Source organism: Alternaria atra, assembly GCF_907166805.1.
Source record: "Alternaria atra isolate CS162 genome assembly, contig: 28, whole genome shotgun sequence".
In the NCBI taxonomy this organism is placed as follows: domain Eukaryota; kingdom Fungi; phylum Ascomycota; class Dothideomycetes; order Pleosporales; family Pleosporaceae; genus Alternaria; species Alternaria atra.
The window spans coordinates 2,692,460-2,717,296 of NW_025091326.1; the positions used below are offsets into that span (position 1 = coordinate 2,692,460).

At 51.9% G+C, this 24,837-nt stretch overlaps 10 protein-coding genes across 10 annotated transcripts; 6 read left to right on the plus strand and 4 right to left on the minus strand.

The window, feature by feature from the left end:
• Window positions 1-977: 977 nt before the first annotated feature.
• Window positions 978-1,963, plus strand: ALTATR162_LOCUS7901 (uncharacterized protein; the record flags this gene model as incomplete). Its single annotated transcript, XM_043315529.1, has 2 exons — window positions 978-1,150; window positions 1,213-1,963. The coding sequence occupies 2 exons, from the start codon at window positions 978-980 to the stop codon at window positions 1,961-1,963; spliced, it is 924 nt and encodes a 307-aa protein (XP_043171464.1).
• A 1,161-nt stretch (window positions 1,964-3,124) lies between these two features.
• On the plus strand, window positions 3,125-4,083 carry ALTATR162_LOCUS7902 (uncharacterized protein; the record flags this gene model as incomplete). The annotated part of the gene is made up of 2 exons (XM_043315530.1): window positions 3,125-3,632; window positions 3,683-4,083. 2 exons carry the CDS (start codon window positions 3,125-3,127, stop codon window positions 4,081-4,083), a joined length of 909 nt encoding a protein of 302 aa, XP_043171465.1.
• Window positions 4,084-4,666: 583 nt separating this feature from the next.
• Window positions 4,667-5,958, plus strand: ALTATR162_LOCUS7903 (uncharacterized protein; the record flags this gene model as incomplete). The annotated part of the gene is made up of 2 exons (XM_043315531.1): window positions 4,667-5,473; window positions 5,539-5,958. 2 exons carry the CDS (start codon window positions 4,667-4,669, stop codon window positions 5,956-5,958), a joined length of 1,227 nt encoding a protein of 408 aa, XP_043171466.1.
• Window positions 5,959-6,952: 994 nt separating this feature from the next.
• Window positions 6,953-7,468, plus strand: ALTATR162_LOCUS7904 (uncharacterized protein; the record flags this gene model as incomplete). The annotated part of the gene is made up of 1 exon (XM_043315532.1): window positions 6,953-7,468. The coding sequence occupies one exon, from the start codon at window positions 6,953-6,955 to the stop codon at window positions 7,466-7,468; it is 516 nt and encodes a 171-aa protein (XP_043171467.1).
• A 450-nt stretch (window positions 7,469-7,918) lies between these two features.
• On the minus strand, window positions 7,919-8,496 carry ALTATR162_LOCUS7905 (uncharacterized protein; the record flags this gene model as incomplete). Its single annotated transcript, XM_043315533.1, has 2 exons — window positions 7,919-8,191; window positions 8,242-8,496. The coding sequence occupies 2 exons, from the start codon at window positions 8,494-8,496 to the stop codon at window positions 7,919-7,921; spliced, it is 528 nt and encodes a 175-aa protein (XP_043171468.1).
• A 934-nt stretch (window positions 8,497-9,430) lies between these two features.
• On the minus strand, window positions 9,431-11,246 carry ALTATR162_LOCUS7906 (uncharacterized protein; the record flags this gene model as incomplete). Its single annotated transcript, XM_043315534.1, has 4 exons — window positions 9,431-9,795; window positions 9,849-11,031; window positions 11,085-11,178; window positions 11,230-11,246. The coding sequence occupies 4 exons, from the start codon at window positions 11,244-11,246 to the stop codon at window positions 9,431-9,433; spliced, it is 1,659 nt and encodes a 552-aa protein (XP_043171469.1).
• Window positions 11,247-12,890: 1,644 nt separating this feature from the next.
• On the plus strand, window positions 12,891-13,366 carry ALTATR162_LOCUS7907 (uncharacterized protein; the record flags this gene model as incomplete). Its single annotated transcript, XM_043315535.1, has 3 exons — window positions 12,891-12,919; window positions 12,972-13,052; window positions 13,123-13,366. 3 exons carry the CDS (start codon window positions 12,891-12,893, stop codon window positions 13,364-13,366), a joined length of 354 nt encoding a protein of 117 aa, XP_043171470.1.
• Window positions 13,367-13,605: 239 nt separating this feature from the next.
• On the minus strand, window positions 13,606-15,957 carry ALTATR162_LOCUS7908 (uncharacterized protein; the record flags this gene model as incomplete). The annotated part of the gene is made up of 7 exons (XM_043315536.1): window positions 13,606-13,647; window positions 13,698-14,465; window positions 14,515-15,172; window positions 15,223-15,257; window positions 15,305-15,418; window positions 15,515-15,552; window positions 15,603-15,957. 7 exons carry the CDS (start codon window positions 15,955-15,957, stop codon window positions 13,606-13,608), a joined length of 2,010 nt encoding a protein of 669 aa, XP_043171471.1.
• Window positions 15,958-17,983: 2,026 nt separating this feature from the next.
• ALTATR162_LOCUS7909 (uncharacterized protein) lies at window positions 17,984-21,482 on the plus strand (the record flags this gene model as incomplete). Its single annotated transcript, XM_043315537.1, has 6 exons — window positions 17,984-18,440; window positions 18,497-18,719; window positions 18,824-18,916; window positions 18,969-20,313; window positions 20,376-20,433; window positions 20,491-21,482. 6 exons carry the CDS (start codon window positions 17,984-17,986, stop codon window positions 21,480-21,482), a joined length of 3,168 nt encoding a protein of 1,055 aa, XP_043171472.1.
• Window positions 21,483-22,284: 802 nt separating this feature from the next.
• On the minus strand, window positions 22,285-24,746 carry ALTATR162_LOCUS7910 (uncharacterized protein; the record flags this gene model as incomplete). Its single annotated transcript, XM_043315538.1, has 5 exons — window positions 22,285-23,192; window positions 23,234-23,302; window positions 23,353-23,436; window positions 23,509-24,120; window positions 24,167-24,746. The coding sequence occupies 5 exons, from the start codon at window positions 24,744-24,746 to the stop codon at window positions 22,285-22,287; spliced, it is 2,253 nt and encodes a 750-aa protein (XP_043171473.1).
• Window positions 24,747-24,837: the final 91 nt, after the last annotated feature.

The window sequence follows — 24,837 nt, forward strand, 5'->3', positions numbered from 1 at the left end:
TCGGGTTGAGTTAACGTTTGTGGTTACGGCCCGATGCGCTGACGCCGACTAACGAACTTTGTCGTGAGCCCACAGCGCGGCGCCAACCGACTGTCCGTAGGAAATGAGACAAAATGTATCCTATCGCAACGGCTATACCCTGGAAATGATATTGCAGTCAACTGTGATTGGATTGCCGAGGTAATTGCGAAGGCGGCGGCGTGTGAGAGACTGGAGAAGAGCACGTGGGTAACACATCCAGCTCGACCGGAGCCATCCTTCCGAACTATACCATCATGTATCATGACCCTAATCACGAACGGCCAATCATGCCTGGGTTTGCCGTTCGCATCAGGGACGACTATCAAGATTCCAGTGGCGCAAGGTCTGCATAGAGGCTTGCATGAGTTCAATAGTTTCGTCGAGTAGGGTTGACATTCATCGGCTGCACGCATAGAAACATGAGTTTTTCAAGAGCCAGACCGCAGATAACAAATCCTTCTGACCCGCCTCCTCCACTTGGACAGCTGCTTGACTCGCGCTCTTGTTGTATTAATCCATGACTTCGCGGCACTGGAGTCTTTGGCACAACAGAGGTTTCTCCAGTTGAGTTCGTATTGCAAGATGGCTGAGTATCTTCGCCTCGTAATGCGAAGAAAACAGAGATCGGAAACATGAAGGATGATCCCCCGTCTTGGCAATGTATACATCCCTCAATAACGCCAGGGGTGCCCAGGTGCAAGTACCGGGACTAGAATCCCATGCCGCGTCCATGCTAACCCACCAGAGCAAAGGTTCTGCGGGGCCCTTGCGATTGCAGCGTGATGTCTGCACGGGACACAGACTTGCTCCCCACTGCTCGGGTCTCTACTTCTGGGACGAGTAATCTGGTGGTCGTCAGGTACAAAAGCCAATAAGTTTCCAGTCGACAGGTAGCCTGATCCTCTGGTACCTGCATCTAACAGTACGCAGAACGGACCGTTTTCACTACCGCCATCATGAGCTCAGTTGGTGCTTGGCAGTTCGCACCTCTCGTTACCGAGTTTCCTACCAATGTTTTGCCAAACTTAGGATTCTGGAGTGCGACCAATGGGTCTTGGGAATATCAGATTCAGGTGGCATGGCCGCTGAACTGGACATCACAGGAGGAGAGCTCGACTGTGGAGACGATGTAAGAGCCCACCATGAACTACAGCAGCAACATGAGAAAAGATATACTAATATCACTACTAGGTATGTTCTTGACGGAAACGCTCTCGGCATGACTGCCACGGAAGCCTTCCGTCGCCGTCGTCCCGTGGAGTTCAACATGCCCGACTGTATTGTTGTCAGCATAGGCTATCCGGAAACCATTGAAGATTCGCCCTACAGCACGCAGCGAAGCTACGACTTCCAGCCTCCTGTCTGCGATGATTGCCCATTGCCAACAGTACCTGGCGTGCAATCCAATGCCAACGAGTTCATCGAATTCATTGATACTGCTCTCCGCCCCTGGGTCCAGGAAACAGCTTTCCCAAAGGCTGACTTCGATCGCGATGCGCTCTACGGCCACTCTTTCGGTGGCCTTTTCGTCCTGTATGCTCTTACCGTACGCCCTGATCTCTTCGATACATTCCTCAGCGCTTCTCCGGCGCTCTTCTTCAACAACGATTACGTCTTTAACAACACGGATTTCCTTGCACCGCTGACTTCGCCCTCCGCCAACAATACTTCCAATACCACCAAACCTGCTTTCCAGATAAGCTATGGCGCGCTCGAACAGAACCTGGTGCAGAGGCGGACGGAAACGGACGAGGAGTTTGCGTTCAGGCAGAGCATTCTTGTGCCGCAGCGGATGACGGATCTGAGTCAAAAGCTGTACAGCACGTTGGAGGATAGTCCAGCATTGAGGGATATCAGCATACATGAGTACCCTTTCAGTGACCACGCTGCAGTAGGCGCGGCAGCGCTCGCGGATGGTATTGACTACTTCCTGGACTGGTGAGTGGCAAGTGCTGTTAAAGGGTGGAGGTGGAAGAGAGCAACGCCTTGTATGAAGATTGAATGAAAACCTGATGATCAATCCTGGAGCTCAACCAACGCAGATTCTCCTTCCTGTTCTCCAAGCTTGGTAATCCTTGATTTCGGCCGCGGTGATATCTTTTCCTGTTATTTTCCAACCCGGCTCTCCATGACTCTGCATCTCTGTAGCATCGGCTATTGCTCCACTATGCCGACGCCAGTCTTTGTACAGCCGGGCAAAGGCAGGCATGATTCACCAGGACGCATTCTACTTGGTATCAGCGCAAGGTTCTGTGCTCCTCGGACGCTCTTGCTGCTCATTCTCAGGCTCTTACTGATTATGTTGCAATGTTAGCCTGATCGTCGCTTACATGCACTAACATGTGTCGCTTCCATTCTCTCAGTCTCTTTCATTCGCACATGGTCGAAATACCCCTCACGACCCGTTGTTCCCTTTATCATCTTCTACGCAGAAGATTTCCTCTTTACCATTCATCTTCCGCGTTACCCGGACACCACGACGCGATTGGAGATGGGTTGTCGCTTCCTCTGCGCTGTAAAGTTACAAATGGATACCTTGCCGGACTACTTGCCCGTTTGGCAGTAATAGCGCTGTCTCTGACCGCCTTGTTCGAACACCTGGACACTGCTCGCAGGCGATGTCACGTTGCCCCGACTGGATCCCAGCGACTGGTGGAAACGATTAAATTACAACCCCGCCCTAACCACTTCAAAACCACACGTCGGCATGTCTCTTGCCCACATCACCCACAATCGTCCACACGGGGTACGATAAGTGATAACATTGAGTGGACACGTCCCACCGCTCATTGCGCCAGAGTTGGAGCAGGTGGTGCGGCCAAATGCCGGCGAGTGGCGGCATTGGCTGAAATTTTCGGGGCGGTGGGTACAGCCGCCAGCAAGAGCCTCAACGGATGCACATCCGGTGTTTGATCATCGCAGAAAAGATTTCGCCTAGGGAACCCCGGCGATACGTCATCTTGAGGGAAAAGAAGGGTCCGGTGAGGAGGGGATCATGTCACGTAGAAATACCAAAATGACCCTGTGCCCGCGAGTCCTGCTCTCCGAACAACTTCACGAATAAACCGCTGGACGGCATATCTCCTCACATCACGACTCCAAGATGCAGCGAGCAAACACCACCGAGAGCCTGCGCACACCTGGCGCCAGCATCTCGACTCTCAACCTGAACAAGCCCCCGCGGCCGGGCATGGAACGCGCGCCCACATCTACCAACCTCACACGGCCACTCCCCATCCAGCGCCTTGAAGGCAAGGTAGTCATGATTACAGGTGGAGGCGGCAAAGTTGGTGTAGAGTCTGCCGGACGCCTGCTTATCGAGGGCTGCAATGTCGCCCTGATCGACATCGACCAGGGCGCTCTCGAGGCTGCCGTACCCGTTCTCAAGGCTGCGATTCCCACTGGCATGCCCGTAGAATCCCGCCTCCTCACTATCGTGGCCGATGCGACAAAGGAGCCGGATGTCGAGGCATGCGCCAAGAAGATCGTGCAGCGATTTGAGAGGCTCGATGCTGCGCTGTTGAACTGCTGCCATCGCGGCGAGTCCAAGAGCATCTTCGACGTCACCGAAGACGACTTTGACAGAATCATGACCATCAACGCCAAGTCTGGTATGTCATTTCACTTATCCTCAAACATCACCCACTGATTATCCCCCCAGCATTCCTAGGTGTCAAGTACGCTGCTACAGCCATGCAAACCACCTCTGGTGGCGGCTCCATCATAATCCGATCCTCCATCGCCGGTCTCCGCGGGTTCCCCAACCTCATCTCGTACAGTGCCAGCAAGTTTGCTCTTCGCGGTATCGCCCTTACTGCCGCTGAAGAACTCGGCCCGCTCAATATCCGTGTTAACACTATTCACACAAGCATCATCCAAACACAAGGATACAAGGACGGCTGGAGCAAGGAGAAGCTGGCAGAGTTGAAGGAGGAGACTGCGCTCGACCGGTTCAGCAGCCCAGACGACGTGGCCAGCGTCGTGGCATTCCTTGTCAGCGAAGACAGCAAGTTCATGACTGGTGGACACTTGAAGATTGATGGCGGGTGTGTCGCCGTTTAGACGTTTCGTTTAACCTTGCTTGTTATACTGCGATGATCAAGATTTGCATTGATGGAGTTTGGGATGCCCGCTTTTCTTCGGAAGCAGAGGCTGCATGCTTTGCACAGGGTGTGATCATGGACTGGAGGCATAGAGGCACATTATTAAACCGGTAGAAATGTACCACCAAACGGACATCTGTCCTCGCTCACCCCATCCTGTTCGACATCTTTGTGCAGCTGTCTCTGCTTGGACATGCTTTGCGATGACAGCGCATGACGTCACTGCACTGTCATGCTACCCTCATCTAGAGACCCATTGATGCAACATGCATGAACTGGCAGTCCAATCCTGAGTAACCACTAAGTAGCTCGCAGTTAAAGCTTCCTAACACTGCGGAAGGCGCAATTAGACCCTGCACTACACTGTTTCCGAAAATATCCGGTAAAGCTGTCATGATGTGACGTGCATTATACTCCAGCAAGCTTGTAACAGCACTTGAATAGATTTTCTTAAAACCCATATTACCTTTCCTTACTTCACGGGCTCTCATCACACCCCGTCACTTCATCCTCAAGAGCGACCCGAGTCCTACTATCCCACCATGTCCGAACCCACAGCAACCGAACACCACCCCAAATTTCAAAATCGAAAACCGGAACAGGATGCCGTCGCCTATGAGATGCAAACATATACACGCGGACTAGACTTTGAACGCCCACCGCTCACATTCCAGGCCGATAAATGGGAAGAGTTGGCTTGTAGTCGCATGTCTGCCGACTCCAAAGGCTACGTCTATGGGTCAGCCGGCGTAAGAGAAACAACGGACAAGAACCGCAATGCCTTCAGAAGATGGTCCATCGTGCCAAATCGCCTAGTAAAATATGACGGTTTCCCCGACCTGACGACCGAGATCTTCGGAGAGAAAATGGTAGCACCTATAGCCATGGCACCTGTCGGCGTACTCAAAATCTTCAATCCCCAAGGCGAAGTTGCCGCCGCAAAGGCCGCAGCCAAAGAAGCCATTCCATACATTCTCAGTACGGCCAGTAGTACAAGTATAGAAGACACAGCTGCAGCCAACGGCTCCGACGGCCAACGCTGGTACCAACTCTACTGGCCCTCACGCGAACACGACGACATCACAATTTCCCTACTGCAGCGCGCAAAGAAATCCGGTTTTACAGCTCTCTTCGTAACCCTAGATACGTATATCCTTGGCTGGCGGCCCGAAGACATGGATAACGGGTATAACCCTTTCATGCGCGCTGATCGTACGGGTGTGGAACTCGGTATGACGGACCCTGTATTCCAGAAACAGTTTAAAGAGAGGCATGGCGTGGATGTGGAGAGTAAGATGGAGGCTGCGGCACCGGAATGGATGAGGACGATTTTCCCGGGGAGAGCCATAGTTGGGAGGATGTAGAGTTTCTGAAGAGGCACTGGGATGGGCCGATTGTACTGAAAGGTATCCAGAGCTTGGCTGATGCGAGGAAGGCGGTGGAGGTCGGTGTGCAGGGCATTGTTGTGAGTAATCATGGTGGGAGGCAGCTTGATGGCGGAAACTCTTCGTTGGGCGTGTTGCCACATATTGTTGATGCTGTTGGTGAGAAGTTGACGATCTTCTTTGACAGTGGGGTTCAATCTGGTGCTGACATCGCGAAAGCAATGGCGCTGGGTGCGGACTGCGTGCTAGTTGGTAGGCCATACGTGTATGGCCTAGCGCTCGCAGGAGAGAGGGGTGTGGAGCATGTGCTCAAGAGTTTGGTCGGTGAGCTGGAGCTGACATTACATTTGAGTGGTATTCAGAGTGTGCAAAAGAAGGACCTGAATCGGAGCTTGTTGATTAGGGAGGATGCACTTTTTGAGGGAGTGAAGGGAGTGGGACTGCACTAGATGTCTCGCTGTCGGAAGGATGTCTATACTATTAATGTTAATGTCCAGGGCTCTGAGTCAAGCTCTTATTGTATACACACCGGGTATTTGTTCAATGGCTTTTACAGATAATCTACCGGGAAGGCATCCAGAGGATCATGATCGATCACTATAGTACATCCTACTATATCGGAAGAGCCAAGTTCCTTGCGGCTCCTGAGCGGGTGAAGGAGACACTTCCTGATAACCAAAAAGTATCGAATCATAAACATGAAGTGAGTCACTGGATACAGATATCGTGGTGTCCCAGAGTTTTGTCGTTGCGAAGACCGCAGGTGCCCTCGCAGTGACCATTTGCAGCTAGCAGCTTGGCCATTGCATTCATACTTTTCAACACATGAACCATTTGCCGCCATGGCTCAACTAGGCAGTTCCCTAACTTGTTAAACTCGAGACCGTTCTCGATTTGCTCTTTCTCACCTTCACCTAGGCTAGGAGTCGGGTATCTATGCTTCACCTTGGTTTTACTCATCTCCTAGCACGTCACCATCACGTTCCGTTCCCCATGGCAACCTGAATTCTTGATATGTGACTCATTATCAAGTGCCAGTCACCTGGAGATGGAAGAATTGGCTCCCATGTATCTTGCGTATTTCGGCCTTCGTCTCCATCTCACCAACTCTAACGTTGCTCTACGAATTACTGGCAGCATTGCGCAACGAATTCAAGTCCTGACTGGATCAAGATGACGGAACTCGAACGGCAAACCGCGTTACTGAAGTACCACAGCCTGATGGTACCGACCACAGATCCAACAAAGAGCAAGCGGCCCACTGAGGAACCATCTCCCGAACCGACCCCCAAGAAGACGAAACATAACACTAAGACTACTTTTGTACGGTATCCAAGGGCTATAGCCAAAACGATGCGGACGCCCAACCTGAAATTGCTCACGAACCTCCCTTAGACACCTCGACTTTATGCACACCCTATCTTTCAGCGCCAGTTCCTCCGCATGAAGGCCGAGCTCCAAAAGACGAAACAAGATCTGGCAGTCGAGAAATCCAAGTCACTTCGAGATAGCAACCAGATCAACCTGCTATGTATTCAATGCTACAGACTGACCGACCGTTACCGCGCCGTTGTCGCCTCCCACACCGCCCTTCAAGACGCATCTCATGATCTGGCCTCAGAGCTTCGAGCCCACAAATGCGCCCTCGATCTTACCAGGAAGGAACTAGACGAGTCCCTGAAGGATACCGACACCTACCGCGAGACGATGTTGAAACAAGACGACGATTACAAGCTCGTAAAAATGCAATTAAAGGAAGGGAAAGAAGATGAGATCGTGCAGTGCAGGATGTTGACGAGTAAGTTGCGGTCGCTCGGCAAGAGCTATGAGATGGGTCGCGCAGTCTATGACATGCTTTTACTACAAGTTGAGGGACAGTATAGTGGGGATAAGGTCGTGTTGGAGAGGATGAGAGAGGCTTTGAAGGAGGCGTTCGGTGGGTTCTTTGAAAACGAGTGAGCCAACGGAAGAGCTGCGTCTGGGGAGGGGTGCGTTAAGTATCGGGTGGGGGTTCGATCTGCTGATTGAGGTGGGATAGGAGTAGGTGCATTGTTTTTGTTTCGGTCGTAATGGGTTTCTTACTCTCATCATATCTTCGAGGCCGTTGTAGATGTCGCATGTATGACATGTGCAGAACATTGAACACACACTTTGCTTTTATCGTATCCCTTCAGACATCACTGACAGTAACCGCTTCTTTGTAGACACTTTATCAGTCAATCAATGTTCTCGTAGGAACATGCCCTCATTACCTGTGGTATGTATATATCCATAACATTTCATCGATATGGAGTGATCCGAATGATACGATACTTAACACTAGACGAAAAAAGGGTATACCAAATCTCGAAACGCCAGTTCAGAGGGTGCCTTAGCCGCCCATACCGTATCTTGTACTCTTGTTATATCTTACACCCTCATCATCATCCGCACCGTAGGAATAAAATCTTGACTATCCTTCTCTTGCTGTTCGAAACTCTGTTTGAAGGCTGCCAACCCCGCGAGGATTCCGCAAACCATGAACATTAGCGAAACAAGCGACCAGATAACGCCCCAGCATTGCGACGAACCGCCATACCGCTTGGCGAAGACACTAGCATCAGACGAGTTGACCTTGCGGAGGATAAGGTCATCACAGATATCCCAGACGCTGTACAGAGAGGACATGACGCCGATGAAGAGCTGAAGTGGGTGTTAATTTAACGGTATAAGGGGGAAGGGAAGACACGTACGACCATGAACCTCAAGGCCTCGCCATGTTCGATGAACCAAAACGCCACAAGTAATCCTACACTAAGTAGAATTGTTACAATCGTCAACCAGTCTTTTCTCGCCCACCACAGTGTTAGCAAGAAACACACGCCTAGCACTATACTCGCTACTTTAGAGGCCACGATGTTGAAGCCGCAGAAAGTAAGTAAAGCGCCGATCAATGAGGACCCTAAGTAGCCAGCGGGCAGAGTGATGAATTGTTTGCCGCCGCGCATGTGCGTCACACCTCCCTCATGAGGATCAAGGGAGATGGACTCTACTCGCCCACCAGTACAACAAGACGTTATTGCATGGGAAAATTCATGGAACGCTATGACTAGCATCTGTGGTTTTGGTTAGCCATCAATATCTCTTATCGTGCCAAACTTGCATGGTAAAGCGACCTGGCTGTTAATCGCGTTCATGACACCAATTCCGTACCATCTTCATCTAAGGGGACTACAGTACAGTGTACATACCTTGAACGGCCACAACACCCACCGTACGTACGGTAAATTCCACAACAGCGCAATAACAACAACATATGCAGCAATAACACCCAACGTAACCCCTTGGGTATGATTTACACTCAGACCGCGGCGCTCAAAGTGATGTGAGGCCCGCGAAGCGACAACCGGCCCCGCTGTGACCAGGGCCCGACGCGCTAACTTGGCGAGGTTGCTTGTGTTCTGAAGTGGTACTGCTGGCGGCATAGCTGTGGTATTCGTATGTCGTTGTGGTTAAATGCTCAAAGATAAGCGGGAAAGAGCCTGGGTAATGAGCGGCAAAAATGTAAATGAATGAGGATACTGTTACTTGTTGTTTGATGTTCGGAAGCGAAGAGTGGCTGGAGGGAGGACGTGGAGCTGACGCGTGCCACGCTAAAATTAGCAGGGGTGTGGCTGTGTCGGCATCTTTCCGGAAAGGAGACCGCCCAGCTCTCGTCAACGACGGAGAGAATGCATATGTAACAGAGGTTGTGGGATCAGAAGGCAGTGGTTTGTTGATATGTTGGAATTGAATGATGTCTAAATTATGTACGCCTCTTGGCGGATTTATAGCGCTTTGCTAAAAGGGAGGAGCCGCTAGAAGGACGGCGGCAGTGCGAAAACACCTTGGATCTGGACTAAAGAAGTATAGTTATCTTATACTTGAACCATGATAATAGGCTTAAACCCTCTCGTGGTGTGTTGACATGCCTCTTTCAGGCGAAGTGTCAACGTCCTTGTCGCCGACCTTCTCAGATGCAGCAGCGCCAGTGGCACCAACAGCACTGTGACGTCGCTCCCAGTATGGGTCGTCACGCTCGTTACGGCTGATGTATCCAGCTGGGACCCACTTTTTACTGGTCCTAGCCGACATGCTTGGGTCTGAGTACATGATATCGACGTTCTCAAGAGACAAGGACTTGGTCTCGAAGACGAAGAAGTAAACGACACCCGCAGCAACGAAGTTGCATGCGAAGAACACGAAGCCGAAGGCGTAACCGATACCGTCATCAGCTAATGGTGTAAGGAAACCGATCAAGAAGTTACCTGGAAAGAAGCGTTAGTAAATAGAAATGTTATGTTGAAGGTGTGTAGCTTACCGAGCCAGTTAAATGCAGTAGCCAAGGAGGCTTGCTTCGCACGAGTGCGAAGTGGGAACGTCTCTCCGATAATAACCCAAATGAAAGGCCCCCAGGTGGAGGCAAAACTTGCGATGAACATGCAAGCAGCGACGATCATGACGATACCAGCGGCCGGGTTGTCTTGTGGCGGTAGCACGACACCGATGATAGCGAAAATAAGCAACCATGTGGCTTGCCAGAGACCGCCGACAACGAGAGGCACACGGCGACCAACTCGCTCAATGAGCCACAATCCAGGAATCGTCATGACTACATTGACAGCGCCAAGAATCAGTTGAACCTGGAGAGGATCGTCAATCCCTGCAGATTGGAAGATAGTCGCTCCATAGTAGAAGAAATAGTTAACACCAGTCCACTGCTGGAAGAATTGGATAGCGCATCCGAGAAGGGTACGGTACGCAAGACGCGGGATGCCGGATGGCTGGCCAGTGAAGCATTCCATCCAAGTACCTTGTCCAGCGCTCTGTTGCTCGTTGATGGAATCCTCCATCTCTTTGAAATCTGAGTTGACCAGCTCGTGATTAGGGTCATGGACCAGACCTCGGAGACGAGCCATGGCCATTCGTGCCTCTTCCCATCGTCCTTTACCCGCCAGCCATCTCGGAGATTCTGGAGTGAAGAGTACACCGAGTCCAAGAGGAATGGAAAAGCCGATTCCCAAGCCAATTACGATCCTCCAGGAGGCATCGCTGGTTTCTCCTGGGTTGTCGCGGACACCGTAGTTGATGATGTTGGAGATGAGAATTCCAACAGTGATCATGAGTTGATAAGATGCGACGACGGCACCACGGATCTCTCGGGGGCAGACTTCGGATTGGTACATCGGTACACCAATGGACAGAATACCGACACCGAGACCAGCGACAATACGGCCGATTGTCATGTGTACCCAGGTGCTCATTGCAGTGACCTGAATGATGTTGCCAATGACGAATATGAGCACACCAACGGACAGATTGCGTCGACGACCGAACCAATCAGCAGTGTAGGCACCAGCGAGGGCTCCGACGAGAGTACCGATAGACATAAGGGATACGAGCAAGGACTGAATCATGGGGTCAAATGCCTTCTCGCCATTGCCCTGGTCCTGTCCAAATCGCTGGATAAAGTCATCGAAGATGAGCATTCCAGAGATTTGACCCTATCTTAAATGAGCTGATGTACGATTGAAAACAGAGGAAACACGCTACATACCGTGTCGTAACCGAACAGAAAACCACCTATCGAAGTGATCACTCCGAGAATGATGGCTTCAATACCGCACTCAGCGCCGCGTATGCGGACAGCACTGTGCAAGTTAGCATAACTGCTTGCATACTTCAACCGGATCGCAACCTACACTTTGCCCAGACCCATGATTGTAAGAATGACTTGACCACGGGAAGATTGATGTTCAAGGCAAGATGGGATTACTCGTCCGGTACACGACCATTCTTAAGTATCGATGCCAATTCTAATCCCGTGTCCCGTAATGCGGTAATGCCCAGCATCGCGCCGAGCGTTCGACTCCGGGGCTCCTACGTCATACACGCCACGCCGTCACGCGAAATTGCGCGCGAGCGGCCTTACAAGCTTGGCTTGCCCTCCTCCACAGCCAAACGGAAGTCATCTGGGGGTCTGAAACTGCAGTAGTGGGCTTGTCAATGCGACGCAGCCGCTGGGGGGCAAGGGGCATGTATGTGGGGAAGCTGGTCGCGATTCGATAGCCAAGCCCAATCCACCCGACATTCCGGGAAGTGCCCCAAGAGATACACGGCCTCGAGTACACATGGATCGGATCGTGTTCTTGCATGCTCATCTGACGGTGGGCGTTGTACAAGGCGTTCTACTAACTCTTTAACGTGCGATATGAACGCCTCTGATGCGCACCCCGCATTCAGGCGCATGGCATTCAGCGACGAGCTTCAGGGACCGTTGTGCCGCACACCCGACCCTCATAAACTCAATGATAGTCGCGTGACTTGTGGATATCGACTCGACGACGCGTATTCCTCGGCCGGGCCCATGTCGGTGAAGATACTTCACTACAAGATGCGACAGGCTCTCTAGGCAGTGGGGATGATGGAGATGTGTACGACCCCATCCAGGTCTGTGCAACCCCCAACACCTGCGCTCTCTCCGACCAACCCTCCGACTCTTTAAACAAATGCCGCGTGAACCGGCATAAGCTTTGTCGCATCGCTTGTTCTGATTCGCAATCTCCGATCGCTTGCAGTCTTCCTCCGGTCAAGTATAGCGAGGGACCCGTTTTGGATGCAACGTAAGCCAGGTCACCGCGACGGATTGGTTCGGAGGCCCACATGAGGCTCAAGGAAGCCACTAAGAACATTCCATTGAACTTGGCATGTGCGACCCACAGCGGACAAGAAAGTGAGGCCGTAATCTCGGCAGTTCCCACGTCGCGGAGTGAGTGTGAAAACTTTGAGGGGAGCTTGCGTGTAGTGAGGAGAAGAAGGGGTTGCGGAGGCTGCGGAGACTGGAGAAAGCTTCTCCTCCTAAGTAGTAAGCACTGGGGACGAAAGCTGGAGACGGAGCAACGAAAGCTGCAGAACAGCAACTTCGCGCACGACAGCGACTCCGGCTAGATTTATACCTGACACATTCAACGTCAAAATTGCTTCAGATCTGACTCTCGCAGTTTTCCGCTCCATGCGGTTTAGCGCACTCAGGAAGATGCAAGATTTTGTGCGGAAGGAAGCATACCTAAGTACCTAGGTATGCTGCATCGAGAACGCAGCCATACAGTTTGGCTTCGTACAGTCTTCACATCCTTCGGTGCATCGTCATTTACATGAAAGTCGCGACGCGTTCCGCTAAGTCACATGCAGTCTTTACTTGGTACTACCTGGGCGCCAGGGCGTGATCGTGATGTCATCATGTCGTGCAGACTGAACATACTGAAGATACTGAACTTAGAAACCTCGACAAGATATCCTGAAGGGGCATTCTGGAGAACGCTGATGTTGAACTGCTTAAGACGATTCCTAAGCACATTACAAAATGGTCAAAGACAATGAAACCGTAATTGAGTGAGTAGCCTACATGGACTGGGGTAACGCCAAGTGTTTACAACGTCCCAAGAGAGTTCAAGGAGCTTGTCAACATGTCAGCAGACGAACTACAAGACTGGCTCGGCAGCGAGGAGTCCGTGGGAGCCGGCTGGTAAGCTCTACCTTCAATGCAACGCTGACATTGCGAATCTCATGGCATACATTCTCTAAGATGCCTATAGGTCCAAGGATGACGGCTCCGGCGAAACCATCGGTCACGACTCAGGCCGCAAAATCGTCGCCATCTTACAAAAGAATCCAAAGAAAGAGGCCAGTAAATACGAGCAAGAAGACATTGATCATATGCGCAAGGTGGTGGCATATTGCAAGAGGCATCTTGCGCAAGAGGAGAAGGCGAAGAAAGACACAAACAGTAAGAGTTATAAGAGTTTGAAGAATTGGGGTCACGATGCGCAGAAGGCTTGAGCGTATATATCGACGAAGATAGTGTTCAATTGAGGGTTGAAAACTAGAGGAGACAGAAAGAATGGCACAAAGGCAATACTGAGGCCATATAGCATGCTCGTTAGAATAATTGCAAGAGTGCATTTCACAGGATAGCATCACCGAGAGTGTAAAGCACTGAGTTCAAGCCATCCAGATCAAAAGCGGGGTATATTGAAGGCAATCTAGGAAGAAGCTGCGCATAGAACTAGTGTCTTGGTCTATTTGACAGTCGACCTCTTGCGTCCAGCAAAGCGATTTCCCTGTAAAACGTTAGTACGTAGCCTGGATGATAGGATTAGTGGAGACATACTTGCTTGCCACCTAAAGCCGCTTGCGCCTCCATCTCCTCCGTCTTCGTCCTCTCGGGTGGGTTTCTGCGCATGAAGCACTCGCCTACAGGATGACCTTCATCGCAAGCAACGACCCACTGGCCCATACCCATGTCCTTGGGTGCGCGTCTGACACCTCTTCCACCGCCGCCTACTATCAAATTGCCAGGACGGTATGTTGGATCTGCGCGCATACGCTTAATTACGCTGCTGTGAATGATCGCGTTGGCGGGTATATCACGGGTCTCGCCCTTAGGCAAAGGCCACCTGATCGCTTTCCACGTCCCGTCTTCTTGTAAATCCATACGTCTAAAGGGTAGATATTCCATTATATTCCACGAAACGACGCCCATTCGATTGGCGCCGTTGTTGAACTGTAGAACGTCATGAATGCGGCCTCTGGTTGCGGCGCTGTGGAGATGGTTATGGAAGTGCGTGTTAGGGTGTTCGCGGTGGTGGTGAAGAATATTGTCATCGTCGGTGTAGCCAGCTGTGTCGACGGATGGCGCGTCCGAGTTTAGGCGGGGGATGACAGGCGAGGGTGATGCAGGATCGATTGAAATCATCGGTATGTTGTTCCGTGCTTGCGTAACAGCGGTGGTGGGCTCCTCGTGGCAGCAGCTCAGAGCCTCTAGTTTGTCTTCGTCGAATTCGAGACCAGCTTTTTGAGCTTCGCGCACCATCCATACGAGTGCTACATGACTCAAAGCTGCATCATCGTCGCCGAGGGGCCAGCCTCCACCGATATCCTACGCATTGTCAGTGTTAATGGTCTGCTTGAAGGCTAAGCATACTTACCGCATGGCATCCGGGAAACCAAACTTCCTGGATGTCTTGTTCCGCATCTTCGTCTTGGGTGTTAAAAGTTCCCGCGGCGTCAAACGATCGCATCGAAGGAGTAGCGGAGCCGTGAGCACCATCGAGCTGTGAGCGGTCCGCGCTCCGGCTGCGCACGCCTGACGTCTCATGTGGATCCCTGAATCGTTCAGGCGGTGCCAATGTATCCCGCCGACCTCTATCCTCCTGTTCCTCATGGTCCTTCTCGTCGAAATCATGATCCTCATGACCACTGTGCATCAGATCCTTCATGTGCTGCCGATATCTGTGGTGGCGGTGCTTGTATAACATCGATCTGTCTGGCTTCTCCTGGGAGATGAGATCTTGTCTGAATTTTGCGCGTCGTTCGTCAATTGAAACCGCATGTCGTATAACGTTCGCGCTGCTCCTTGCGGTGTAGGGAAACCTGCTGCGTTGCATCCATGCGTTCTCGAAGGCAGGTACGCTATTGACTGTATCAAAAAGACCAAGGAAGCGTATGGGTTTGACTGGGCGGCTGAAAGTCTCCCTGAATGCGCACATGAATTCCAAGAGTTTTGACTTCTCCGACTTCTCGCCAGGTTTGCGCCCATTGCTCCCTTTCTCCTCCGGCAATCGACATTGCCACTTCTGGAATGTCCTAAAAACTAGGTTAGTGGAATTTTCATGCCGAATATATGCTATACTCACTTCCATGCGAATTGGCACATCTCTTCATTTCCAGCCTATCAAGTATTAGACATTTCCTTGTAGTTAGTGGTCAATCGCTTACAGAGAGGAGGCCGACGTGATCAAGCATCTCCGCAAGGAAACGAGCGGTGTATGCACCACGCGAAAATCCGAAGAAGAAGATGTCGTCACCAGGTGTATAGTATCGCATCAGGAACTGTCCAAATCGTGTCAGTCTAATGCGCCATAGTTCTTCCCTCTAGCAATCAGCCGGATGGAGCCGCTTCTTCTCTTAAGGAGGTTAAGGACCTACTTTATATCCTGCCATAACGTGCTGATCAAATGATGTCCCTATACCATGTCAGTTCTCATACACGACAGCCAAGGCCGGTCAAACATACCTATTGCACTGTCCTTCGCCTTCGCATACCATGACTGGAACTTCTCCCATCGACCTGTTCGAGTCATGGATCCATTGGCTTTCGTGACATAGGTGCCGATTCCAGGCTGGTAATAATGAAACTGATCATCCCCATTGCGGTCGAGCATGCGATAAATCTTAAGGATGTTGCTATCTGAATCTGTGCCCGAGAATTTGTTACCCGTACCGTCAAAGCACAAGACAAATTTCTTAGTCACATGATTCGGACGTCGCGACACGGCTCCGTAATCCATAGGGTTGTTGTTAGGTGTTTGTGTAGATACCTGAGGTGAAACGCTCGATAGGTGTGACTGCTCTGGGTTTTTGCGCGCCATGTTGACAACGTAGAACTCAAGCAGAAAGGTGCTTCAAAATGAACGCAGCTCGATAGTCAGACTGAAGCAGTCGCGAAGCGTAAAGTAGCCAAGTAATTTCCATCAACGCGGAGATCGGATGCAGAACCCTTACGCGACTGACGCATGCTCCCCCTCCGGCCTGTCCCCAAAGCTTCCGAACGTATCAGGTCACATTAAGATACTGATCGCCGTTGCTAATGCAACTTGCAAAGACTCTCGCCTATCGACATGTCGACGTCGCATGTGGTGGGTTTTGAGTAGTCCCGCCGCTAATCAGAAGCCGCTGATCGTTCTGAAGTGCCGCCGCCCTACAAAGACTATTAATCTTGAAAGGGCTGATCCGAACTAGCTACCAGGCACTGTCCCACACCCCCACCTACTGTATCAATGTTAATGGTGCGGAAGCAACACAGGTGTCGCAGCGTTGCCTGACAGGAGGCACGACAGATACACCGCGTGCCGCCCCCTTCTTGCCGTAGTTGATCGTAGAAAAGAAACCAAAATGACCCCTTCACCGAAATTGAGCCAATACCACCTTTCGGCCACCATCCTGGCTGGTGAAGCGGCGGTAACCGATACACGCAATGATACGCGATCCAGCAGACAAGCTACGAAAGCTAATGCTGAGTGCGGTGCTCGTAATCACAGTAGTGTCATTTCCTATTGGACTCATGGGCGTTTGAACTCAGCACAACTGTGCCGATCAGAGAGTAGTTGCTGGTGTAGGTCTGCTCGCCGACCTTCGAACAGGAAAAGCACGTCGCGTCGTTTAGAGGTGGTTGGCGCTACCCTATGAGCGATCACTTGTGGGGCACTGGTCCATGCACGGGCCGTCTCGATTCCCGTCGTTGCGACTATCGATCCCACCTCCCACTCATCACAACCACCGCCGGCGTCTTGGACGAACCGGACAGTAAACCTTACGGCTTCGGGACAGGCCGTAGGCCACAGCCCGCAGAATCTAGTACCTAGCTCGATAACGCACTCTACTCGGAGATTTGCAAGCTCACACCTTAGTTGTTGACCGCCACCACATCAGCTGAAACTCCCTTTCGTTTGTTCGCTCGCTAGTGGATGATGCGCATCCATTCGCCGGGAAGCAGGGTCGATCGATTCCAAGCTCGCAAGCGCTAGAGGTTTCTTCTACTACTCAGCCGAAGACTGCTGAATCGGGATATTGATCGCTTGATAGTTAGTCCATAGCTTTTGTCTACGTCTCTGTTTGGAATGGTCGCGAGATCAGGTCGCCGTTTCTGTCTACCACGTCGTCGGCTGCAGTATGCACAATTCTATGCATAGTCTGGCATCAAGAGACCGCCGAAGTGATACCACAACGGGTCCCCAGGCAGTCACGGGATGCTGAAGCGTGAAACGTGGTAAGCGTACCCTTGGGTCAGCCACATATTGCTTTTGGACAGACACTCCACGATGTTACAAAAACCACTCACGGATCATCGCAAGTGGGACACTTTAGTCCCATCCTCTTTGGACCACCCCGATGGAGCCAATGGTGCTGCTGCGTTGTGGGTCTCACCGACGCTGCTCGCAGATCAGCATTTGAACTTGGCATGCAGTACTCACCACCCCTCTGTCAGTTCCCAGTGAAGGTAGCGCCATATCCGTCTAGTGCTACCCTCCACAAAATGGTTCAGAACCAATCAACACTCACATAATCCTAGCCATCAGAGCTTTGACGATATCAAGATCCGGACGCTATCCACACCGTCCCGGTGCATGCATGGGTTCATCCGCCCTCAGTGGAAGCCGCAGGACACTGTTCGCCGTGTGCATATGATGATCAACATACTGTAGCTGCTAGCGATCGTCGTCATGCGACTGGCTCGCCGCTGCTTGCATTGGCTAAGCTCTTGCGTGGGGAGCATTGTGCCTTCCAAGATTAACAGCGAGCTACATCGAACTTACTTTCTAAACTTCCTCTAGTCCTGGGATTCATATTCTGCCCTTTCCCACCCTTTTCACATGGTTATACGCAAAATCATTCATCATGCCTAGTCAAATACAAACATTGATCGGAAAGATCAGGAGGAAGCCCACATTAGCAAGCGATGGCAGGACGGCAGAAGCATCGAGTGGGATGAAGAACCACCAGAAGACTGGCATCGTCAGCGACATTAGAGGTCTCGGTGTTAAGGATGCCAAATTCGCTCTCGACGCTATTACGACCCTGGCGTCCGGCGAGCCTTTGGACGACAAGGATCTTCTCCTCGAGAAGGGAGTCCAGATGCTACAGGGACTGCCTTTGAACAGTGGTCTCAGTGCAAAGGTCTCAGACGGTTTTATTAGCATGCTCTGGAATGACTTGCCACACCCAACGCCTACACATGCCGGCCCTTCAGCAAGATACCGGAAGCACGACGGCTCAGGAAACAATCCTCACAACCCTGAAATGGGCAAAGCGGGATCGCCATATGCGCGCAACGTGCCTCCCACCAAACCGAAAGGTAACCAATCTCTTAATGCAATACACTTGGGAACGAAGACTAACATTCCCATGCAGGACCAAACCTGCCCGACGTCGAAGACGTATACGAGGCACTTTTAAAGCGCAATGGGCCTTTCCGCGAGCATCCATCTGGACTTAATCGCCTGTTCTTTTCTTTTGCAACTATAGTCATTCACGAATGTTTCCAAACCTCTAGGACGAACCCTTGGATCAACGAGACGTCGAGCTATGTTGACCTCAGCACCCTGTATGGCAACACAGAGAAGAGCAGCCGCGCGTACGAACATACAAGAATGGCCTAATATACCCAGACTCAATCGCTTCAGAGCGCATTATGATGATGCCTCCAGGTGTAGTCGCAGTACTTTTGATGTTCTCAAGAAACCACAATCATGTCGCTGAGTCATTACTGTCAGTGAATGAGGACGGCAAATACAAGTCCTGGGACAGCCTTGATGAGGCAGGCAGGAAATGGTAAGCTCGGCATGACTACCGTATCGTAGAATGAGTCTGACACGGTCTATAGGCAAGACGAGGACATCTTCCAGATTACGCGCAACATTAACGTTGGATTCTTCGCTTCGGTCGTGTTGAAGGACTACGTTGCTGCTATTCTGAACACACCACGAGCCAATTCAGAGTGGTCTCTCGATCTTGGTAAAGAAATTAAGCAAGGCGGTACACGTGTCGAGCGCGGGACCGGCAGCCATGTATCCGTCGAGTTCGCTGTTCTCTACCACTGGCACGCTGCTCTCAGCGCTGCGGACGAGAACTGGATGGAGGACATCATCCGTTCCGTATTCCCCGATATTCGTCACATCGACGATGTAACAATCGAGATGTTCCACAAGGTCATGAAGGTCTACGGTCATGACTTGATGAGCAAGAAGCCTTGGGAGTGGACTTTCGGAGGCCTTGAGAGAGGAGCTGACGGCAAGTTCAACGACGCTCAGCTTTCCGAGTTAATCAAAGACTGTATCGAAGAGCCTGCTCACGCTTTTGGCGCCCACGGTACACCGGCCAGCCTCAAGGTTGTTGATCTTATGGGCCAGCTGCAAGCCCGTGAGATGTTCAATGTCTGCACACTCAATGAGTTCCGTCGGTACCTTAATCTGAAGCCGTACGATACATTTGAAGATTGGTGCTCTGACAAGGAGACGGCACGAGCCGCTGAGCTCTTGTATGGCCACATGGAAAACATGGAACTTTACCCAGGGTTGATGGCCGAGTGCACGAAGCCTGCCATGCCAGGTAGTGGTGTCTGTCCTGGTCAAACCACTGGTCGAGGTATCTTGGATGATGCCGTCGCATTGGTTCGCGGTGACCGTTTCTTGAGCTACGACTTTAATAGTAATACTCTTACGCAATGGGGTGCGGCTTTGCTGGCAGAGACGACACCAGGAGCATACGGCGGCGTGTTTCCCAAGCTGCTCTTCCAGGGGCTCCCAGGTGGATTCAGAGGAACGTCCAGCTACGCGCTATTACCCTTCTACACGCCTAAAGCGGCGAAAGAGATTCTTACAGGCAATAAGATGGTTGAACAATACGACCTCAGCCGCCCTCCGAGCGACTACGATATCATCAGCGTCCAGACGCAAGAAGGTTGCAAGAAGGTGTTTGAGGATCGTGAGAATTTCGTTGTCATGTACCAGGCAGCTATTCGCAACTGTACTGCTGGGCATGACTTCATGATCGGATGGGACCAACAGAAGAAGCATGACGAGAGGTCCAATATCTTGCACAAAGTTTTCTTCGAAGAGGGCTTTGAGAAGAACATCAACGAGTTCTTCACAACCAACGTACGGAAGCTCATTAAGCAGAATTCGCTCAAAGGCGCCAAAGGCAGAATGAGCATCGACATTGTTCGCGACGTTACGAACATCACGCCAATTCTTTGGCTGGCCGAGCGTTTGCACTCCCACTGAAGACACAGGAGCAACCTAGAGGTTTGCTCTCTATTCACGAAGCGTTCCTAGCGTACCTCGTTCTATGTAAGTCACACAACTAGCCCATTTCCGACTACGAACAGCCTGCTGATTCACTCCCAGTCATGTACCAATCCTTCAACATAATGCCACACAATGAGTGGAAACTACGAGCGGGCGCCATGCAAGCTGCAGCACCCCTCCGCTCCATCTTCGAAGCCCATCTCAAGTCACAGACGGGACGTCTAGAAGGCCTGGTAGACTGGATGGCCAAGGGCTCCGCCTTCGAAGTAGGTCCACACGCAGACCGCATCTACCATGCGCTTGCCGACACTAAGCTGCCCATTGGCGACATGGTGGGCGACTGCATCGGCATGGGCGCGCCCGTCGCTGGAAACCTAACCCAGCAAGCCAGTCTACTAATCGACTTGTTCCTCTCTCCTGGGTACGAAAAGTACAAGGCTCGAATTGTCGAGCTATCGCACATGGACCCCGCGACCTCGGACCGCGAACTCCAGGGTTTCGTCTACGAAGGAATGCGCCACGTCGGTGTAGTTCCCGGACTCCCTCGCGTTGCAACCCGCGACATCACCATCAACGACGGCATCCGTGGCCCCGTCTCCATCAAGAAGGGCCACACGATCCTCATTGCCACATCAAAAGCCGCCATGGACCCCGTTGCGTTCCCCAACCCCGAGATCCTGGATCCGCACCGTTCATTCAAGGAGTACACTTTACTCGGTCACGGCCTGCACTTTTGCTTCGGTGCCCGCCTCGTCGGCCCCTCTCTCGCCTCCACTCTACGCGAAGTCTTCAAGCTACCAAACGTACGTCGTGCGCCTGGTAAACAAGGTCGTTTCACTATTACTGAGCATAAACTCGCGGGTATCACGATGCGGCATTATCTCGATTCTAGTTCAAAGGAGAGTCCTATTCCCACGAGTTTGCGCCTTCACTACGATAGTGAGGATGTTGTTGCGACCGGGTTGAATGGTCATCTTACTAATGGTCACACGGATGGGCTAGCTAACGGACATACAAACTATGCTTCGAATGGTCATGCCAACGCAAATGGCAACAATGAGCATGGGAATGCGTATACTATTGCGCCTTAGGAAGGCCCAGGTCCACGTCTAGGCCGTCCTTCGGTCTCCTCGTGGTCACTATCGTCGAGTTTGAGTCATTTACGGAAGCACTCTAAGATTTTTTGTTGCAGGAGTGCAAGGGAGTAGATTGGGAGGTGGGTGAAGCAAGTGTGGATAATGGGTGTTCAATCGTTAGATTGTTCGTTGTTGTTCAAAATGATGATACCATTGAACGTTTAATTTAGCTCTAGTTTAGCTTTAGTTTTGGCGTAGTAAAATTGAACTTGTGCACGTCATTTCAGCTAAAGTAGTGAGGCTTCAGTCTTGAGTGAGAAATACTACAATGTAGGGAATGCGAGTGGGAACTACGTCAAGCATCCTAGCGAGGACACATGTCCTTCCCAGCGATACGTAAATCTCGCCTCAGCCAGATTGGGTCTTCTTGAAAACAGCGTGTCAACACTATAATCTACCGATCAGCCAAGATATCGTCAGATGTCACAAATATTGGTTTTACCAATTCAACGCTCTCCGTGCGAATTAGTTAGTATATGATACTATCAAGTCACCAATCGAACTACAAGATGGTATGTATAATCCGTCAATTTTTCCCCATGAAAAGGCCTCAGGTAGAATGCTATAATCAACGAAACATCAAAACATCTACGTCCCTGTTGAAAACTAAAGGCGACGTCCGACGCAAAACGCCATGCTTCCCAACATATCAATACACGAGAAAATACCAACTTATACAAACGACAGAATAGAAAGCTTGTTTTCCTCCTTCCCCCCTCCCCACCACACAACAGCTCTCCACAGCAACATGCACCAACTACGCCATCCTAGGTAACGGCGGAAGGGTACTAGAATCCCACCTCCTCTCACCCTCCATATCAACATCCTCGTCGCTGTCCTCTTCACTCGCATCTTCCAACGCCTCCCTCCTCTCCATCTCATCCACATCCATCAAATCACCATCGTCATCCTCGTCATCTTCATCCTCACTACCCATGACAGGTCTCCCCTCATTCACATCCGGTAACCCACTACTCCTCTCCCCCTTGGGTCTCCCTCTAGACGCACTCTTACCACCCTCCCAGCGATCCAGACGACGCAAAGCTCTGCTAAGCATCTTAGCGCGATAGTAGGATTCCTCGCCGTGGTCGTTGACTTCGCCGCCGAAATCCAAGGGAACGAGGCCAGAGGGCATGGGTGGCGGTGTTTTGGTGCCGAGTTCATAGTCGGGGAGTTGAGCGAATTGTGCGTGCGATTCTTCATCTGTATCATAGCCGTCTGCCATACCTTTGCAGCGGATCCAGCTGCGCATGAAGGGGTTGGCTTTGCGGCGGCGTTTAGCGGCGGCGGCGTACTCGATGCGGATTCCGCGGTCGAGGATGACATCTACGCGTCGCCGACGGTATTGCTCGACGGCGAGTTGGTGTTGTGTGAGGGGACGTGTGCGTTTGTGAGAGGGATCAGACCCGTTGAGTGGGAGGTAGAAGCCGTGTGGACCGTTGAAGGTGGGCGCGGATGTAGAGGGAGATTGGCCGTCTTGCGAGGTTGGACCGTCGAGTTTGGTCTTGAAGCTACGTGCTGCTGGTGTTCCCCCGGCACCTATCCCTGATGTGCGATTGCGCGACCAGTTCCCGCGGCCGGGCCCCTTGGGTGCGGGAGAAGAGGCGGGTCCATCTTCGTTGAGGAGGGTGTTGATGCGCATGTTAGGCGTGGCCACCTTCTTGGCTGTGTTATAGACGCTGTTCGGAGGGATGCTGACCGGGTACGGTCGGTGTCTGAGGGGTAATCTCGTTCGATGATCGATTTGGCAAGCTTGCCACGTCCTCTCGCGGAGCCTGCTGTTGTTAGATCGGTACTATCTTGGAGATCAAGTATAGAGGCTTACCATGGGATGGCGATTGTCTGTCACGGCCAGGTGTCGAAGCACCATCATCGGCGGCTATTGAGAAGACCGGGTTTTGGTTGAAACCTAGGGAAATGTTAGGAATGGTCGGAGCTGAGTCTTGTCGCAACTTCGGTACTCATGAAAAACAGTACTCACCCTTTTTGTTCGTCCGCTTTGGGCCTGTGACAACTGGCGCCATGTCGCTTGCCAATATAGCTGTTCTCTCCTTGCGCTTGATCTCACCAAATGCCTTCTCCTCGGTCGAATCGACGTTCTCCAGCGCCTCCTGCTCAGGCGAAAGTATTTCAAAGGGCGGACACTTGATTGGGAACTCTGCCGTAGTCGGGTCATCAGGCGGTCCCATCTGTCCAGGGCCAAAAGGATTGTTCTCGGCAGCTTCTTTGGTGAAGTCGCTCTCAAGATACCACCACATGAGCCATAGGAAGGCTGTGGCTCTGCTCTTACTGCTCAGGTTGGAGCGCATGACGAGGTCGAAGAAGTCGCGAGGCGGGAAGAAGTGTAGTTCTGAGATCTTGGGTGCGTATTGTGACAGAACGAAGATGAGGTTGACCGGGTTCGTGCGCGGTATGGAAGCTGCCATTATTTCCTCGATGGTGCTGGGCTGCTCATGGTCTTCAGTCGCTCCCTTTAGGATAGACTTCAACCGCGGCGCATCCTGAAGCTGCTTGTAGGCATTGGGATCTTGGTGGGCTTGGAGCGAGGGGATGGAGTGGTAGGTTCGTAGCTGGGCGCGCATCTCTGGGAAGACTGTTGTTTGTTAGGGAAGGTCTGCAAGTGGGTATATGTGGCCTACAATTCAGGGTAGTGTTCATGCGCCCGACGTTGACCAGCAGACACACCATGGCCATGTTGATGGCAGCCGGGCGCTCAGTCAGCAGCTTGTCCTTCAGGATCTTGCTGCACTTGCTGCTCTTGGCCATGGCATCGAGGTAGATGTCGGCAAACGTGTGGCCGCTGGTGCTGTCGGATTGCTTGGTGAAGACGCGCTTGTCGTCCTCGAAGACGAGCTTGAGGAAGTCGAACTGGATGTCCTTGCGCCACAGCGGGATGCCATCGTCCTTCTTCAAATGCTTGATCTTATTCCCACTGTAGACGGACGACACGCTCCCGTTGGCATTGCGGCGGGTCGTCGTGGTTGTTGCCGTGTAGTATGGTCGCGCAGGGTCGTTGTCGTTGGCTGGCCGCGAGGCATCTGGCGCATCGCCGCCAGCTTCGCTCTCATCGGGGACAGGCGTGTTTGCTTGCGATGCGTCGGGCTTGGAGTCGTCCATTTGGGGGTCTGCGGCCAGGATGTGTCGCAAGCTGTTTCTCGAGTCGGGCTCGTCGGCGCGCGGAGGCAGAGGTGCGGTTGTCGCAGCAGGCCTGTCGTCCATGACGAAGACGCGGTTCGGGGATTAGCTTTGGGTGCTCTGTGTACGGTTCCACTAGTCCTGTGCTGGTTGCGCTGTGGGATGGGATTGGCCC